At 38.3% G+C, this 18,724-nt stretch overlaps 1 protein-coding gene across 6 annotated transcripts in view; it reads left to right on the top strand.

Moving 5' to 3' along the window:
- The window catches only part of LOC138332055 (autism susceptibility gene 2 protein-like), a 228,301-nt gene that overhangs the window by 198,273 nt on the left and 11,304 nt on the right, over window positions 1-18,724 (top strand). For 4 of the 6 annotated variants that reach the window (XM_069280000.1, XM_069279999.1, XM_069279998.1 and 1 more), the window contains exons 6-9: window positions 10,230-10,284; window positions 11,685-12,171; window positions 12,828-13,120; window positions 17,661-17,872. In XM_069280000.1, coding sequence (XP_069136101.1) covers window positions 10,230-10,284; window positions 11,685-12,171; window positions 12,828-13,120; window positions 17,661-17,872 — 1,047 coding nt within the window. Of the gene's footprint in view, window positions 1-1,861; window positions 3,113-8,672; window positions 9,112-10,229; window positions 10,285-11,684; window positions 12,172-12,827; window positions 13,121-17,660; window positions 17,873-18,724 lie in introns of those variants that run through there. The other 2 variants (XM_069280003.1, XM_069280001.1) reach the window with 2 other exon arrangements.

Below are 18,724 nucleotides of genomic sequence, written 5' to 3'. Positions count from 1 at the left end.
CTGGGATACCTGTTACCACTCAACATATTAACTAGTCTGGGATACCTGTTACCACTCACCATATTAACTAGTCTGGGATACCTGTAACCACTCACTATATTAACTAGTCTGGGATACCTGTTACCACTCAACATATTAACTAGTCTGGGATACCTGTTAGGATACCTGTTACCACTCACCATATTAACCACTCAACATATTAACTAGTCTCGGATACCTGTTACCACTCATCATATTATCTAGTCTGGGATACCTGTTACCACTCACCATATTAACTAGTCTGGGATACATGTAACCACTCACTATATTGAATAGTATGTCATGCCAAATGCAGTATGTCATGCCATATGCAGTATGTTATGCCATATGCAGTATGTTATGCCATATGCTGTATTTCATACCATGTGCAGTATTTCATGCCATGTGCTGTATTTCATACCATGTGCAGTATTTCATGCCATGTGCTGTATTTCATGCCATGTGCTGTATTTCATACCATGTGCAGTATTTCATGCCATGTGCGGTATTTCATGCCATGTGCAGTATTTACAGTAACTATACATTCCTGTCGACACCATGCCATCTCCCTTAGGATTGTCTAGGCTTGTTGATATCCACAGTATGTCACAATTATATTAATGGTAGCATGCTGACCTGCTCCTAATGTGTGAAGAGTCGGAGATGAGTTGTGTAAGAGTGACCTCCCCTGACACTAGGGCCAGACGATGGCGGGTTTTTATACATTAATCACCATACGCCATTTACATACACCATATGTCAGCTATGTAGCACGTCTTCATTTTAAAGTTAATTATGCTATCAAAATTTGGCGTCATTCAAATGTAACAATTAGGCGAAGAATATTATTGTTATTATTCTTTTGTTAACTTAATTGATATAGCTATTTAGATCTGGTGTTAGTTTTGGGGTATTTTACCTTGCTGTTGAATTGATATCTGATTGGTCTTATGAAAACTACTTTATTCTATTGCTGATTGAACCATAATTCTGTTCAGTAGAAAACATATTGAAGTTTTTTGTAACAAGTTACGTACAGAGATAATTGGCTCAATTAGAATTGTCGCAATTCTTTATATTGAGAACGATGTCCAGCAGTAGTTTATTATTTGAAGGTTTTTCTGACGACCTCCGCACATGGGTAATTAGCTAGATGGTAATTACCAGAAATTTACAGTGATATATTATTGAGTGGCCTATTGGCAGAGGTACCCATATCAAAGACCAAGGGAGAAAAGTGGAAACAAATGCTAGTCAGTTTACAATGGCTGTTTATACCAATTACAGGCCATGTACTGGTGATCCACACACACAGCCAAAGTATACATGGCTTCATACACGCAGAGATGTACACCACACTAGCAAATACTAACGCTTTTTGTGCAGTAGGCCAATATAATGCCTTCTAAGACTCTCAGGGTCACACAGCTTTTCCAAAAGGCACTTGAAAGATATTTATAAATGCACATCGGCAGGCGCGATAGTGAGACTTGTAAAGTCGGCTCCCATCTGTTGTGATAGGAACTCTTCAGGAATTAGAGGCCAGGAGAGTTAGAGTGTTAGTTCTCTAGTGCTAGTGAGTATATACAAACCAACCAGGACAAGAGGTTCTTGTGAGTGTTGGGCTTTATTCAACAGACCCTCTAGTGACATCTCATAAAGATCTCTTCAACAGCTATACTTGTGAAATCTTAACTCATTGTAGGAAAGGTAAGTGGTCGGGAAAGTGCTCAGAAGTGCTATACTTCCATACACGTCTAAACAGGCTTCATCTGAATCATACAGATGTTTTAACATCATGTGTTGTTGTGTGATGTTGTCATTGTCACTTAGATGTTTGTGGGATGTGAAGTCATCATAACGGGGTATTGTTGGTGAGCCTCTTGTCATAGCTATACACTCATGATCACAAGACCGTTCTAGGCCGAGGATGGACGTCTTTTCTAATCCTGAATCTTTATATTTACCAATATTTATTTTATTTCGTTTTGAGCTTCTATCAAAGCATTAGTCATCAGTCGGATGCTCATTATTGATACGAGGAAATTCATCTGAACAGTCAGAGGAAACTGGTCATGCTCACGGAAGTTACAGTGTACAACTCTATGTAACTGTCGCCACTGAGTAACAAGGTCGCACCAGGTTAGTTGGAGTGGAGAATTTGTTTTTGACACCATACAAATGGAATTGGTCTTTCCGATGTGGACCTAATGTGAAAGCAATGGAGGAACTCTGTGTTTGTCCATTGGTGTCCCTCAAAACGAAAAGAGATACACCGAGGGATAATGATGTCATACTTGACCTAATAACCTTGGCAACCAAAAGAAACTTCCCTGTTGTGAACAAATGATTGTCACACTTAGTGTTCTATTAGTTAAAATAGGCTGTATTTAGTGATTAAACAAGATATCAACGATTCACGAAGGTGAAAAAAACAAAGGTTAACATTTTATATTACAATATTTTCACTGCTGTATGGGAAAAAACCAACAACAAATGTAAAAAACATGGAAGAAATTTCCTAGAAGATTTCTATAGTTAGGAATCTAGTCAGGTGAGATTTGTCTTACATTCCTGACATTAAATTCCTCGACTACATTTGGAGATCGTGCACCTCTCTCATTTGGTATAATGGATGTGATTTGTTCTTCAGGAGAAAGGATAGTTCGTGATTTATAAAGTCAGGAGAAAGGATAGTTCGTGATTTATAAAGTCAGGAGAAAGGATAGTTCGTGATTTATAAAGTCAGGAGAAAGGATAGTTCAGGATTTCTCAAGTCAGGAGAGAGGATAGTTCAGGATTTCTAAAGTCAGGAGAAAGGATAGTTCGTGATTTATAAAGTCAGGAGAAAGGATAGTTCAGGATTTCTCAAGTCAGGAGAGAGGATAGTTCAGGATTTCTAAAGTCAGGAGACAGGATAATTCAGGATTAATGCTGAAATGATGCTGAAACTCCATGGATATATAACTGGGAAAACTTTTGAATTCAAACATATATTCTGTATTTGAAAAGTGTGTGAGAAGACTTGTCTGAATCCTGTGTTTGTAGGTGTGTAAATGACAAGGAATTCTATCAACCTGAAATGCATATGAATGTAAGTTCAAGAGAATATTGGTATTTTCCAGGAAAGATCAACCCACACTTCTGACAAAGGGTGGCTCTAATTTGTAAGAATAACATTAAGGCCAGTTAGCTTACTGAAAAGATGGACAACAAATTTCAAACCGATAAAGAAATCATTAAAATAACAAAGATATGTTTTGTTGTCATATTTTAATCATTCAATTATCATGGAAGTAGTAAATTTTTGTATTTTAATGCTATGATTCAAAAATTCAAATTTATCATTCATTTAGAAATATTATTTAGATATTAGAACAAAAGTAAGATTTTAAGAATCTTTCATATGTATACATGGAGGATAGGGGTATTCCATCTGAGGGGTCGGAAAATGTGGTAAAACCTGAGGCTTGAAATTTATCTTACATGGGTGAACTCTATATAACATAGCTTGATATGACAGAAAAAGGATGCAATATTACCAAACAAGAATTTAATTGATATTCAGTGGCAAAGTTATTTGTGAAATATTTGATATTTTAACACACTCCTTTTTGTGTAATCAAAATTTAGTGTAAATGTGATGCTGGAACAGATTAGCACAATGACTAATTCATACAGTTAACATAATGTCTATAAACACAATATACAGAAAAATACATTAAATCATATTTACCTTAGTATTTCTAGGGCAAAAAACGCTAAAATCAGATTTATCATAGCATTTCTATCTAGGGCAAAAAATGCTAAAATCTGATTACCGCTAAAAGGTGTATGTTTACATTAAATGGGGGAAAATATCATTTGAAATTCTTCAAAACAAAGAACAGTACCTATAATAAAAAATATAGAATTTGTTATATGTCAACTATGGTAGACAGCATTTGAGGGTTAGGGGGGGAGGATTAAATGGAAATAAAAAACGTGAACATGTATGAGATTGTCTATCGTGTAAAGGAATCCACGGCTTTATCATTGTACATGAACGGCCCTGTCACTCCAGCTTATCTCTGGTGCCAAGTGCATTTTTATCTGTTTGACTGAGGCATTATGGGAATGTCGGCAGCCATCCAATTGTACCATGTGTTGGGGTTGGATTATCAGCAGTACTCGTAAGTGTTATTTCTGCTCTCGGAGGGCTTGTAACGCTGCTTGTCATGGCTCTACAACGATTCTACAAGGTTTCATAAAAAAATACATAGAGATTAGATTCAATTCAGTAGGGAATTTTCTTCTGAAGTACATTATGATATGATATAATCATGTGAAGTAAAAATATAGTTGCCAACTGGGAGAATGTATTGATTAGTTCAAGAGTATGAACTTGTCTGTGGAATACAACAGTAGACTTGGTGTGTGTTTGCTCGGAGGGTATAAGATTTCTCTCCTATCAGACAACATACAAAGTATAGAGTTTGTATTGAATTTCAAACACAGGTTATCGCCCAATACAAACACTGCTATCCCAATAGATTAATTTCCTCTCCAACATTTCAAACATAAGTTTATTGTAAACATAAGGTCTATGCACACAACTCCTTCAGCTTTAGTAGACCGGGCTAAAAGTGATAGGGACTTGTGTACTGTAGTATAAAAAATATTCCCCTACTTAAAGTTTATGTGAAGGGGACTAAAGAAGATGGTGAATGAGAGGCTTCGGATGACAAACCTTCTGGTAATGTGTGGCCAAGAGGGCACAGATGGGTAGTGGAAAGGCTCCAAATTAAAAGCAATCTAGGTAGTTCTAGTGGTGTAACCCTCGACAAGGGCTAAAGGCACTGTAAACAAGTGTGTAGTGTGCTCGAGTGCTCTGTAGATCCGTGTTCTTCAAACGCCCTCGAGAGCCCTTCACCATGTAAGACGATTGTGTGAGAGAAACATATGTGAGAGCTGTTAACAGAACAAGGGTGTGTTAGCTCACTCCAACAAAACAGTTGTCTGATCTCTGTCATTATTGCATAAGGCGGTACACATGTTAGGGTTATGGTGTCTGTAATTATGGCTCTTTATAACTGTTATAGCAATGCCAATACAAACCATACTTAGGATAATCTCCCGAGAAACCTTTCAAACAGATTCAACTCCTTTCCTCAATGGAATATTGTTTAGACTGGTGTCGAGATCCGCTCCAAGTACAACAACCCTTCAATTTATTTCCTCAATAAATTGATGACTTCATAATGAGGTGAATCATAGCAATAGTCAGAGCCATAGATGGAATCATAGCAATAGTCAGAGCCATGTAGATGGAAGACTTGGTACTACCAATTGAGATGGTGGGGTATGTGGGAGAAAAGTTGTGGATAAAAAGCAATAAATAGTTATAGTTATAACTAAGATGGGAGACATGATGTTGATATACTGGGTTTGTTAAAATTTGCACTTTTGAAAACATGGCATATATACTACTTATAAACAAATACCAGTTGTCATGTTGTTTTTCTAACTCATCTGGAGAATTGGTTTGTTTTGAGATCAAGTGCTGAAGTAATCGCCTCGATCAGAAAAAGCTGTGTGTGTCAGTAGCTTTACCTGCCAAAGATTACTCCACCATCCACAATACCATGTTGACATTAGCAAAGCACATGTTGAAATATCAATATTTATACAGCTACAACTAATTCTAATGATTGTAAATTCATTTAGTTTGTCTATTTAACTGATAACATTTGAGGTAAAATGAGATTTGTATAGACAGGAGAGTTTACAGAGAGACCTTTTGTAAACACTATCCATTGTCAAACATAGATTACTATTATCAGTAGTGGCAGCACTGCCAGCATTTCAAATATGTGTTTATCTTCAAAGGTTTTTTTAAAAGGTTTTTTTTTTTTTTTACATTTTGAGGCAGCAGTTAACAGGATTCATTTAAGGGGGGAAAAAATAACACAATTTGAAAAATGTGTAAGAGGTTGCAATGTTTATGTAGTAATGTTGTAGATGGGAGTTAGAACAGCTGTTGCTTTCTGTGGTAGAGTCTATAACCCTATCACATAATCTAGTCCGAGAATGTCTCACCACCCATCACACATTGATATACTTATATTATAGTGTGCGTATTGTAATATCTTGATCTCTGTTATTTCTCTAACCCATACACTTCAACCACACAATTAAAACTGCCAGAGAAAAAAAAAAAAAAAAAAATTATCAGTCCAAAAACGAATATTAAATATTGGTTTCTCAGCGGTCTCCGTGCTGTAATACCAAAGTATATTAGGGCCCTACATCAGAGATATCACAAAGTTTATCTGAGTTCCACAAAATTCAACAGGCATAGTTTGTGTTTTGAGGTTGCACACGGTGATAGCTATTATAAGCTAATAAAGATGTGTATTAAGGAGCTTGATTCCCCCAAGAAATCCAAGATAGCTGCTCTTTCCATGTCTACCTGTACCTGATCTCTTCCCTTGCTTTAAAAACATGATTGTAGAGGGAAAAAAACCTTGATCTGCTTTCCACTTTAGCTGTCAGTCATCTGTCTGGGCCAGTCACAGAGACAGATATGCTTTGTTTTCACAAGTTTTTGTTTACTTGTAGAAGCTACAAAGACAGATAGATAGGGTTGAAGATTGTTTATCTTCTGGCTGGGCTGTCTCGTCTGTCAGTTGCAGCTTTTCTTTGGTGTTGGTGATGGAAGAAAACCAGAGATATTGATTTTGTTTGTAGTTGTCTGAAACTTAAACTTAGGTCATGTGTAAAATAGGCAAGGTCACTCACTGAACCATTATTAAAACTACAATTCCATTAAAAAAAAATTAAATTGAATTGGTAAAGGGGAATTCATGAACAGTCAAGAATGATTGGATTGATGTGTTGATGAACAGGTAGCCATGTTGATTTGTGTAGAAGGAAGAACGCCTATAAACATGTGCCTAACATGGAGGATGTCACCCTGTAATACTGTTATCATTATGCATGTGTGTAAATTAATAAGCACCGTGATAGATGAAGATAGATGAGTGTGTCTGCTGGTCCTGCCGGTAGTCATGACTCATTAACAGGGGGTACGACCCTCTCATCCGTCTCCCTACACTCAACATAAACATTGTGCAATATTTAAATGCAAAACATTTTAACCTCAAAAGAATGTCAAGGGAACACTACAGTTATCAGGTTGTTGAAGTGGTCAGAGCTATGTTGTGGAGGGTTGAGAGATTTTGGGGAGAAAAATGGGGATATTGGAGGGGGTGTTGGAATTATGAAGCTTGGCTGAAGTATCAGTCAAAATTGAGGTCTTATATTGTTAAAAGCCTTTAGAAAAGGAGTCCATCACCATTTTACTTCATCAATTGTAGGTGTATCCTCCTGGTGTATTGCGGAAGGTTTTCATTGTTGAGAGATTTTTAAGATGAAATTGATACAATAAAGTCCAGAGTGATAATAGTACGGTGGTAATGTATGCACCATAACATAAGTACATGTTGTATATTTTGAGAATGATTTAACTCTGAAATTCATCTGAGAGCAAAGGTTCTTAACAATTTAATGTATTATGTGATATTTGTTTATGGTGACGAGTGTATGGGAGTACGAGCTATGATAATGTAGACAGCTGTGGGTATACTGTGTGGAATTATAGGATGTTATGTTAAAATATGATGAAGTTTATATGGGGTGGTGTGATTTGTGCTCTGACACTGCACTTTGATACAAAGCCTAATTCATCACCTACAAGTAGATGTTTGTATGCAGGCATGTGATTATCCATCCGCGCCTTACTACTACCTGTTGTCCTCGCTCCCTTAGACATGCTCCGTAGCTCTGAGGGAGGTTCTCCTGTGTCCTAAGGCTGACACAGGACCCCTTCTGTTGATGAAGATATCCCCATTACTGGGATTTTAAACTCCCCCTTATAGTAATTCCAGAGATAATATGCTTACAGTCAAGGGGCACCTGTTATTATGTGATGATTTCACAGATGAACTATTTGGATAAAACATCAACATTACTATGTTTTGGATATTTAGATCTACCAATTTGAATGGGATTACTCTACAAAGGATGCAGTGGCGGGGATGTGACTGACTGTCTTAGGAGGAATTTCACATTAACCAGGCATATCCTGGGTAAATAATGGTGGTAACACTTCATGCTGAATAACACTGTTTATTATCATATTTATGTACTTCTCTGTAACCTCTGTTGTGAAAATAGATGAAACTTATAAACAGTTCTAAATATAACTGAAATAATATGTGCTTTAATGAGCAATGAATGGAGTTATTAGCACGAAAGAATTGTCATATGGGACGTGATGTATCCGAGTTCTTGTATTGGAGTTTACTGTAGTTGTGTCTGTCATGAGGTCGTAACCACCGCTGATGTGACTATTAGTGATGTCGGACATGCTGTCATGAGTGATGCAGTAATGAGGCACGTCTGTAAAATATAAAGTGTGAAATGTTGGCACGGACAACTGTGTCGTTACTGATCTACTGTTACATGATGGACGCTGACCTTCTGGATATTTACATTTTTTGCACTCCCCGATGTGATATGACAGAAGATTAGTAGTTGTTATAGATATATATATACTGATGTGAAATTTACAAATATGTAACCAATGGATATTTGCAGTGAGGGAAATTTGACCAGAAATATATTTGCCAAGAAAGAAATTGTTGGGAAAGTTGTAGTGACTGATTTGTTGTGAGGAAGGGATCCTACAAAGGATATTTGTGGTGGTGAAGCGCTCTCACTGGATATTTGTTATAGGATGTCTCCCAGACCATCGCTATAGAGTAGGCAAAGCAGTGGTGGGACCATGTCTATAGATAATGATGAAGTCGCTGTAACTCAGAAATTAACAACCACAAATATTAATTGTTACTTATTTAACCGAGGATTGTAATGCCATAGACTTTCAATAGGAAGTGATGCCTTCATTTCAAGTTCTGGTCAAATCCTATTGACCAGCACATTATGTCTAGACAAAAGTGTTGTTCATCGTGTCATGACAGACAGCATAACTGGGGATCCAAAGGAAGTGGTCCCCATCGCTTCCTGTTCTCCGACCTTCTCAGAAAAATGGTGGGTTGTGTACCAAGAGGTGTTGGTACTTAAATGCCTTACTTATCACTCCAAATTTTACCATATTGAGAATCAAAGCTACATAGTTTATACATAGAGGGGAAAACAGATCTTGTCCTTGTCCAAAACGAGAGAACTGGAAGACAATATGTGGGGGTGTCAAACTGTTCAGGTTTATATGACATGTTCACAGGTTTATGTCCATTAGTTATTTTTTGTGTCAGAATAATATAAAAAGTGATGAACAGTCGTATAGTGTTACCCGACTAGTATAAACACCTCACAGCCTACTCCCAGACATGTCAATTTGTTGTTATAAACTGTAATGAAGATGTCGACCATTTTAATGCACCTTGTTACGTGTGCAGTCATGTGCATTTGGCGTGTAATTGAGTTGACCTGTGACCTAGCCCCCCAGTGATCATGCCCATCTGTGATTGTGATCATGGCCCGATACTCGACACAAAGGCTGTGACAATGTTATCTAGATTGGAGCAAATCCAAATAGGTATAAAAACAAGTGTGTCTGTGCTACAAGGCAGTTCTTATAAAGGCGAGCCGATGATGAAAACATTATGAAATTTTATCATCTTTATATATCACCAATATTGTGAATATGAATTTTAAAACGTGTCAGTTTTTTCCTTAGTTGTTAAAGTAATTTGTTACCAGCGATAGAGAATTGTTGCTGAAAGCATTTGAAGTGCGATCTCCCACAATAAGTGTGCCCCCTGACCCCTTGTAAAGTGCTGTGTAGAGGAAATGGGGCCGGGTACATATTCACTGAAGATAAATCTATATTATTATGATTGGTATTCTGGTGTCACTTTCCCTGTGATAATATCAGAGGAAGTGTTTATAATGAACGTCCGGTATAGGAATAGAAATGCCTGATATGATAGTGCACCAGATGTGATGTTCACGGGCCGAATCACTCCTTAAACATCGAGAGAATATTACAATAGTTAACGATCTGGTATGGCTATAAACAATTAACCAATGCTATAATCAACTTCATGTATGTGAGTGATGTTTGAAAATATTAAATGAGAAATTTTTTATGTAATGAACCAGAATGACTGAATTTTCAATTTGCTTTTCCCTTTGTGTATTTTCAGGCTTCTGACGCCAGCTCTGATATCTTCAGCACGGTCAACACAGTAAATCGTAGTCGTAAGTACCTCAATTATCACAACAGAATGTTTCACATGATACAGGTCAACAGATATGATATAAATAACATTTAAAACAACCATTCTGATTGGTCCCTGTGATACAAGCAATGTGATTGGTCCATAGTATACCACCCATTTGATTGTGATTGGTTCATTTTGTTCATGGAATATGATTGGCTCTTATAATAAAAGCAAAATGATTTGTTACACATATCCAATAGAACAACCTAAAAAAACTATGTACTGGGATAATCAAGTGATTGGCTGGCCTATTGGAAATCATTCGAAGTAAAGTATTTATTTATTATAGGTATATAGTAGTAAATGTTAGCTGTGTGTTATAAGTAGGTTTATCATGTTATCTGTCCAGCTATTTGTCCTTGAATTATAGGATTATTTATAGAAGTGTTACTGTCAGGTGCTGTGGTAGATAAGGGCTCTTAGTGATTGGGTACTTGACCTGAGATTACAGACGAGGAGGATGTACATTGTGGCCGATCATACAATGCCCCTAATACATACTTGACAAGCACTTGTTGTCCCATTCAAACTTACTCTCTCACAAGATCATATTTAATTTGTACTTGAAGGTACATCATTTTACTTGAAACTTTCTCAACCCTACTAAAAAGAGTTTTCCTTATTTTAAGATTTAATTCCTGAGTATTCTATCCTACAGTTGGCCCTGATAATGAATACTTCTATTTGTGATTGAATTGTTGTTAGGTGAACAGTGAAATCTTACCAAGGTGATGAGATTTAGACCAGGATATTAAACTACCGTGTACACCTATTGTTTGTTCGAGGGAGACCAGCAGTTTGTTAGGAAACCTGTTCAGATAAAGATGTTAAAAGTTTTGTCAAAACTGTGTGATTATCATCGTCCTCATCAACCTTCTTTGTGTCGGAGGGGAGGGGGGAAACTGAAGTCATTTTCTACAATTTATAATGCTGAGAAGACTATTTAGTTTAGAAAAGTCTGTCAAGGATTAATTTATAATTCAATTTCAGTTTATAGTTTATGCAAAATATTCACATTAAGATATCATTCAAATGAGAAATATGTAATTCATTTTTTAAGAACAGCTGTCACAGAAATTATAAATCTGGTAATGTGGACAATAAGACAATTGTTTACTACAGTCTGTATACCAGATGATGATTCCCCATCCTCCTACCATCGACAAACATTCCCAGTATTCAATCCAATATATGTTACTTTTACAAAGTCACCATATATTAAAAATTCCCACAATCCACCAGTACAATGTGTATTTCCCTCAATGCACCAGTATAATGTTTATTTCCCATAATCCTCTAGTAAGTTGATTATTTCCCACAATCTGCCAGTACAATGTTTATTTCCCATAATCCTTCAGTTATTTTGTATCTTCACAGGAGAATGCCTAGTAACCAACAACACAAGCACCCCGACAGTATGCAGCAGCCCGTGCCCCGCAGGAGTCACCACGACCCCTTGCCTCAGTAGTCCTGCCACTACAGCGACCACGACTGCTGCCACCACCACCACCAGTGCATTAACGGTCTCTGCCACCACCACCTGTGGTACCAGCACCTCATCTTGTAGCCCCGCATCTGCGGTGGCTCCTATCACCACCCCGTCTGTGATATCTTGTGGGCCAAGACCAGCGCCACCTACAGCACTTCCAGCCAAACGTCCCGCTTTAACTCCATCATCCCCAACAACCCCACATTCAGCTGTAACCGCATCTCGACCACCAAGTAGGACCGCACAAGTCCACAACCGAGAAAACAGGAAGAGTAGTTCCCCCTTACCCCCACCTCGACCCCTGGCTGGTAAAAGGGAGGATTACAAAGATCCACAGCTCCCTCCTAGTCTACCATTCTCCAAATCAAGGACCAGGTATGATTGAATTCTCTATAGATATATTTTTGTTTCTATTGTTTAAAGCTCTGATGCAGTAGAATTAAATAAATCTCTATCTCAGAAACAATAGATTAAGTTGCCATGACAATCACTTGATTTATAGTATTGTTTTGCTTTACAGTATTGAAATGTTTACTTTTATATAAATAATGTTAAATTTTATATAAATAATGTAAACTGTAATATATTTATTTTAACTTTTATATAAGTTATGGAAACTCTTAAATAATGTAAACTTTTATATAAATAATGTAAAGGGTAAACAAGATCACGTTGGCTTGTGTACAACAACACTACAGCTGTCATACAACAGTTTGTTAATCCGAGCGTTCAGATGTTCACAGCTCATCTTTTACAAAAAGTTAGGATTAGATCAATTTTTTTTTATCACAAGTTAATGCTGATACTGTTTCAGTATGTTGTTTATTTCTGTATGTTTATAGTAGTTGTTTATCCGTTGTTTATTTCTGTATGTTTATAGTAGTTGTTTACCCGTTGTTTATTTCTGTATGTTTATACTGTTTCGTTGTTTACCCATTGTTTATTTCTATGTTTATACTGTTTAGTGTGTTGTTTACCCGTTACTTATTTCTGTATGTTTATAGTAGTTGTTTACCCATTGTTTATTTCAGCGTTTCCAGTTCCAGTCACCACCTCTACAGTCCCCAGATCTCGCCCAGTGCGAGTCTTAACCCTTATCCTCTACATTCCACCCCCAACCACACGTCAACATTTCCTCCCCACCATCCTCCCCTGCCCCCTCATCCCCCCTCCTCCCACACCCCAGGGCACCCGCCCCACAGCATGTTTGCGCCCCCACTGCCACCAGGACCAGCCGGGGCGTCGCTGACATCAGGCTCGTTGAGCGGGGCTACACCAGCTAGTCTTTCCTCTCATTCACCAAGTGATTCCATGTCCTATGCCAGTAAGTATAGAGAATTAATAATTACAATTAAACGTGTGTTTACTGAAGCTTTTAGAGTACAACAACTTGTGAGAGTACAACAACTTGTGACATTTCATTAGATATGGCTAGATGTTACTTAAAACAAATGAAGTGGTCAATAAAGTTAACGATATCATTTTATAGCATATGTCCCCTCTCAAATTTGGATTTTGACAAAGGGAGATAATCCATGGCTAGAGCATCAGTCAGGGGAGTAGTCTCGCATTCCCCAGACTCTCGCTGCCCTGAACGAGAATCTGGTCCGGTTCGTGTTTGAATTTTACGACCGGTAGAGGGCGCGATGAAACGGTAAACAAACATGGACAGCAGCAGAAGAAAAGTATAATGTATCTTCTTTGTGCATAACAGTATCCTGAAGAAAGATGATTTGTTATTTTTTTAACTGAAAATTTAAGTTTTGTTATTTAAGTGTAGCTAACAACGTTTTTTCAAATGTTGTATCCGTCATATTTGTGGAGGTGTAGCTATCAGCCAATGAAAAGCTTTACCAATTTTTCGGTAAACCTCGATTTGAAATCACAAAACAAAACAATCAAAAAATCGTTCAGCGGCGAGAGTCTGGGGAATGTGAGACTATTAGGGGAGGACATCCATATGTAAGGGAAATAATCCATGGTTAGAGAATCAGTTAGGGGAGGACATCTATATCTAAGGGGAGATAATCCATGGTTAGAGAATCAGTTAGGGGTAGGACATCTATATCTAAGGGAAATAATCCATGGTTAGAGCATCAGTTAGGGGAGGACATCTATATCTAAGGGGAGATAATCCATGGTTAGAGCATTATTTAGGGGAGGACATCTATATCTCAGGGAAATAATCCATGGTTAGAGCATCAGTTAGGGGAGGACATCTATATCTAAGGGAGATAATCCATGGTTAGAGCATCATTTAGGGGAGGAAATCCCTATCTAAGGGAGATAATCCATGGTTAGAGCATCATTTAGGGGAGGAAATTTATATCTAAGGGAGATGATCCATGGTTAGAGCATCATTTAGGGGAGGACATCTATATCTAAGGGGAGATAATCCATGGTTAGAGCATTATTTAGGGGAGGACATCTATATCTCAGGGAAATAATCCATGGTTAGAGCATCAGTTAGGGTAGGAAATCCCTATCTAAGGGAGATAATCCATGGTTAGAGCATTATTTAGGGGAGGACATCTATATCTAAGGGAGATAATCCATGGTTAGAGCATCATTTAGGGGAGGAAATCCCTATCTAAGGGAGATAATCCATGGTTAGAGCATCAGTTAGGGGAGGACATCTATATCTAAGGGGAGATAATCCATGGTTAGAGCATCAGTTAGGGGTAGGACATCTATATCTAAGGGAAATAATCCATGATTAGAGCATCAGTTAGGGGTAGGACATCTATATCTAAGGGAAATAATCCATGATTAGAGCATCAGTTAGGGGAGGACATCTATATCTAAGGGGAGATAATCCATGGTTAGAGCATTATTTAGGGGAGGACATCTATATCTCAGGGAAATAATCCATGGTTAGAGCATCAGTTAGGGGAGGACATCTATATCTAAGGGAGATAATCCATGGTTAGAGCATCATTTAGGGGAGGAAATCCCTATCTAAGGGAGATAATCCATGGTTAGAGCATCATTTAGGGGAGGAAATTTATATCTAAGGGAGATGATCCATGGTTAGAGCATCATTTAGGGGAGGACATCTATATCTAAGGGGAGATAATCCATGGTTAGAGCATCAGTTAGGGGTAGGACATCTATATCTAAGGGAAATAATCCATGATTAGAGCATCAGTTAGGGGAGGACATCTATATCTAAGGGGAGATAATCCATGGTTAGAGCATCAGTTAGGGGAGGACATCTATATCTAAGGGAGATAATCCATGGTTAGAGCATCATTTAGGGGAGGACATCTATATCTAAGGGAGATAATCCATGGTTAGAGCATCATTTAGGGGAGGAAATCCCTATCTAAGGGAGATAATCCATGGTTAGAGCATCATTTAGGGGAGGAAATTTATATCTAAGGGAGATGATCCATGGTTAGAGCATCATTTAGGGGAGGACATCTATATCTAAGGGGAGATAATCCATGGTTAGAGCATTATTTAGGGGAGGACATCTATATCTCAGGGAAATAATCCATGGTTAGAGCATCAGTTAGGGTAGGAAATCCCTATCTAAGGGAGATAATCCATGGTTAGAGCATTATTTAGGGGAGGACATCTATATCTAAGGGAGATAATCCATGGTTAGAGCATCATTTAGGGGAGGAAATCCCTATCTAAGGGAGATAATCCATGGTTAGAGCATCATTTAGGGGAGGAAATCCCTATCTAAGGGAGATAATCCATGGTTAGAGCATCAGTTAGGGGAGGACATCTATATCTAAGGGGAGATAATCCATGGTTAGAGCATCAGTTAGGGGAGGACATCTATATCTCAGGGAAATAATCCATGGTTAGAGCATCAGTTAAGGTAGGACATCTATATCTAAGGGAGATAATCCATTATTAGAGCATCAGTTAGGGGAGGACATCTATATCTAAGGGGAGATAATCCATGGTTAGAGCATCAGTTAGGGGTGGACATCTATATCTAAGGGAGATAATCCATGATTAGAGCATCAGTTAAGGTAGGACATCTATATCTAAGGGAGATAATCCATGGCTAGAGCATCAGTTAGGGTAGGACATCTATATCTAAGGGAGAAAATCCATGGCTAGAGCATCAGTTAGGGGAGGACATCTATATCTAAGGGAGATAATCCATGGCTAGAGCATCAGTTAGGGGAGGACATCTATATCTAAGGGAGATAATCCATGGTTAGAGCATCAGTTAGGGGAGGACATCTATATCTAAGGGAGAAAATCCATGGCTAGAGCATCAGTTAGGGTAGGACATCTATATCTAAGGGAGATGATCCATGGTTAGAGCATCATTTAGGGGAGGACATCTATATCTAAGGGAGATAATCCATGGTTAGAGCATCATTTAGGGGAGGAAATCCCTATCTAAGGGAGATAATCCATGGTTAGAGCATCATTTAGGGGAGGACATCTATATCTAAGGGAGATAATCCATGGTTAGAGCATCATTTAGGGGAGGAAATCCCTATCTAAGGGAGATGATCCATGGTTAGAGCATCTGTTAGGGTAGGACATCTATATCTAAGGGAGATGATCTATGGTTAGAGCATCAGTTAGGGGAGGACATCTATATCTAAGGGAGATGATCCATGGTTAGAGCATCTGTTAGGGTAGGACATCTATATCTAAGGGAGATGATCTATGGCTAGAGCATCAGTTAGGGGAGGACATCTATATCTAAGGGAGATAATCCATGGTTAGAGCATCAGTTAGGGTAGGACATCTATATCTAAGGGAGATGATCCATGGTTAGAGCATCAGTTAGGGAAGGACATCTATATCTAAGGGAGATGATCCATGGTTAGAGCATCAGTTAGGGTAGGACATCTATATCTAAGGGAAATAATCCATGGTTAGAGCATCAGTTAGGGTAGGACATCTATATCTAAGGGAGATGATCCATGGTTAGAGCATCAGTTAGGGGAGGACATCTATATCTAAGGGAGATGATCCATGGTTAGAGCATCATTTAGGGGAGGACATCTATATCTAAGGGAAATAATCCATGGTTAGAGCATCAGTTAGGGGAGGAAATCCCTATCTAAGGGAGATGATCTATGGATAGATCATCAGTTAGGGGAGGACATCTATATCTAAGGGAGATAATCCATGGTTAGAGCATTATTTAGGGGAGGAAATCCCTATCTAAGGGAGATGATCTATGGATAGATCATCAGTCAGGGGAGGGCATCAATCTCTAAGGAAGATAATCCTTAATTCATGGCTTAGGGAGAATGTGATGAGTTGTGGCAGTGAAATGAATTGTTGGTAGTACCAAGTTGTTTGTTGAATCACTGAAAGTAGCCGAGGAGGATTTTATCAAATAGTGCTGTCATGGCTATAAACTAGATCCAAAATCTGGAATTCTACATATTCCACGATTTCTGCTCCCCTTTTGATAGCTAATGAGCTGTTTAGGGGTAATCCTGCTGGAGATGAAGTACAAATTCCTACATGTGTGTATCATTAGGACATTTGATTTATACTAGTTCTGACATCCCTTATACACAAGTAGCCCCAGTAATGGGGGAGAATATCTATCAGAACATTCCAGGTATAGCAATGGTCTTAAATTTCAATTAACAAGGAGATATTCACCTGGTGTTTTTAACACTAATTGCTCTCAAAGACATATTGTATAATTAGAAATAAGCTGAACATCAGTACCCACACTTATACAGATTCACTGCCATTGTGAATATACAAAATATTTCGTAGTAATTACATGGCTGCTGCTTTGACTTTCTTGAGGTTGAAATGATTAAGTAAATTTATAAGGAATACTATGAACCAATTCAACACTAAAGACTTTGGAAAAGATGTAGACATTACTGAAATGTACAATGTATATTGTATTACAGATCAGGAGATTTTACGAGAAGAGCTGAATCGTCGGTTCCTAGCCACCCAGGATCGTCCAGCACCCTCTTTAGGCAGTGGATCTCACCCATTCATTCGCTCCGACGTCCATCAACATCAGCATCAACATATGCATCAGCATCAACATACTCACCAACACATGTATCCTATACCCTTCCCTGGCTCCCTGGGCCCACCGCCGGCCCCTTTACTGGTGAGTACAAGTCAGCCCCTCAAACATGTATCCTATACCCTTACTTGGGCCTACTCCTTTTACTAAACGCTGATTTTGCCACCCCTCGCCCACACCCCCACCCCGCAACGAGGTTAAGGGGGGTATACTGGAATCTGGTTGTCTATCTGTCTGTGGAAACAACTTTGTCTGGCAAACTCCTCCTAAACTACTTAACAGATTTTGATAAATGTCCCTTATTAATGGAGTTATTACTTATTAAAAGGCCTAATTAGCACAAGCAGGAGTCTTTGGTTTGGTTTTATTAGTTTCCAAAGTGGTTAAGATGTGTCGACATATTACCACATGCCCTCCACCTCTGGGTCATGAGTTTGAATCCCATGTGGGGCAGTTGCCAGGTACTAACCGCTGGATGGTACTTTTTCTCCTGGTACTCCGGCTTTCCTCCACCAACAAACCTGCCATGTCCTTACATGACCCTGGCTGTTAATAGGATGTTAAACTAATAAAACACAAAGTCCTATTAATATACTAGGAGGAAAGTCTGAGTATCCAGGCCATTTGATCATCGCGGCCTCAAAATATACATTGATTCATCAGGCATTTTGTAAATTGGGATACTCCGTGTTGTATTGATTGAATAATTGTATAAGTACTGAACACATACTGTCAACCCTAGTAGTTTGTACTGCTATCAACCGTCAGGTGTGATATTACGCTGTCTTTTAAGTCCTAATCTGAAAACAGCATTCCTCAATCAGCCTTATTCAGTGTTGAAATCTTACGATTTACGAAGCTTCTTTAACTGACGTTCTGTAGAAATCTTTTGTAATGGAGGTGATAAAATAGTTATAAAAGGCCAATATTTGTTTA

The sequence above is a fragment of the Argopecten irradians genome, chromosome 9 (genome assembly GCF_041381155.1).
Source record: "Argopecten irradians isolate NY chromosome 9, Ai_NY, whole genome shotgun sequence".
In the NCBI taxonomy this organism is placed as follows: Eukaryota; Metazoa; Mollusca; class Bivalvia; order Pectinida; family Pectinidae; genus Argopecten; species Argopecten irradians.
This window is presented reverse-complemented; position numbering and strand designations above follow the sequence as displayed.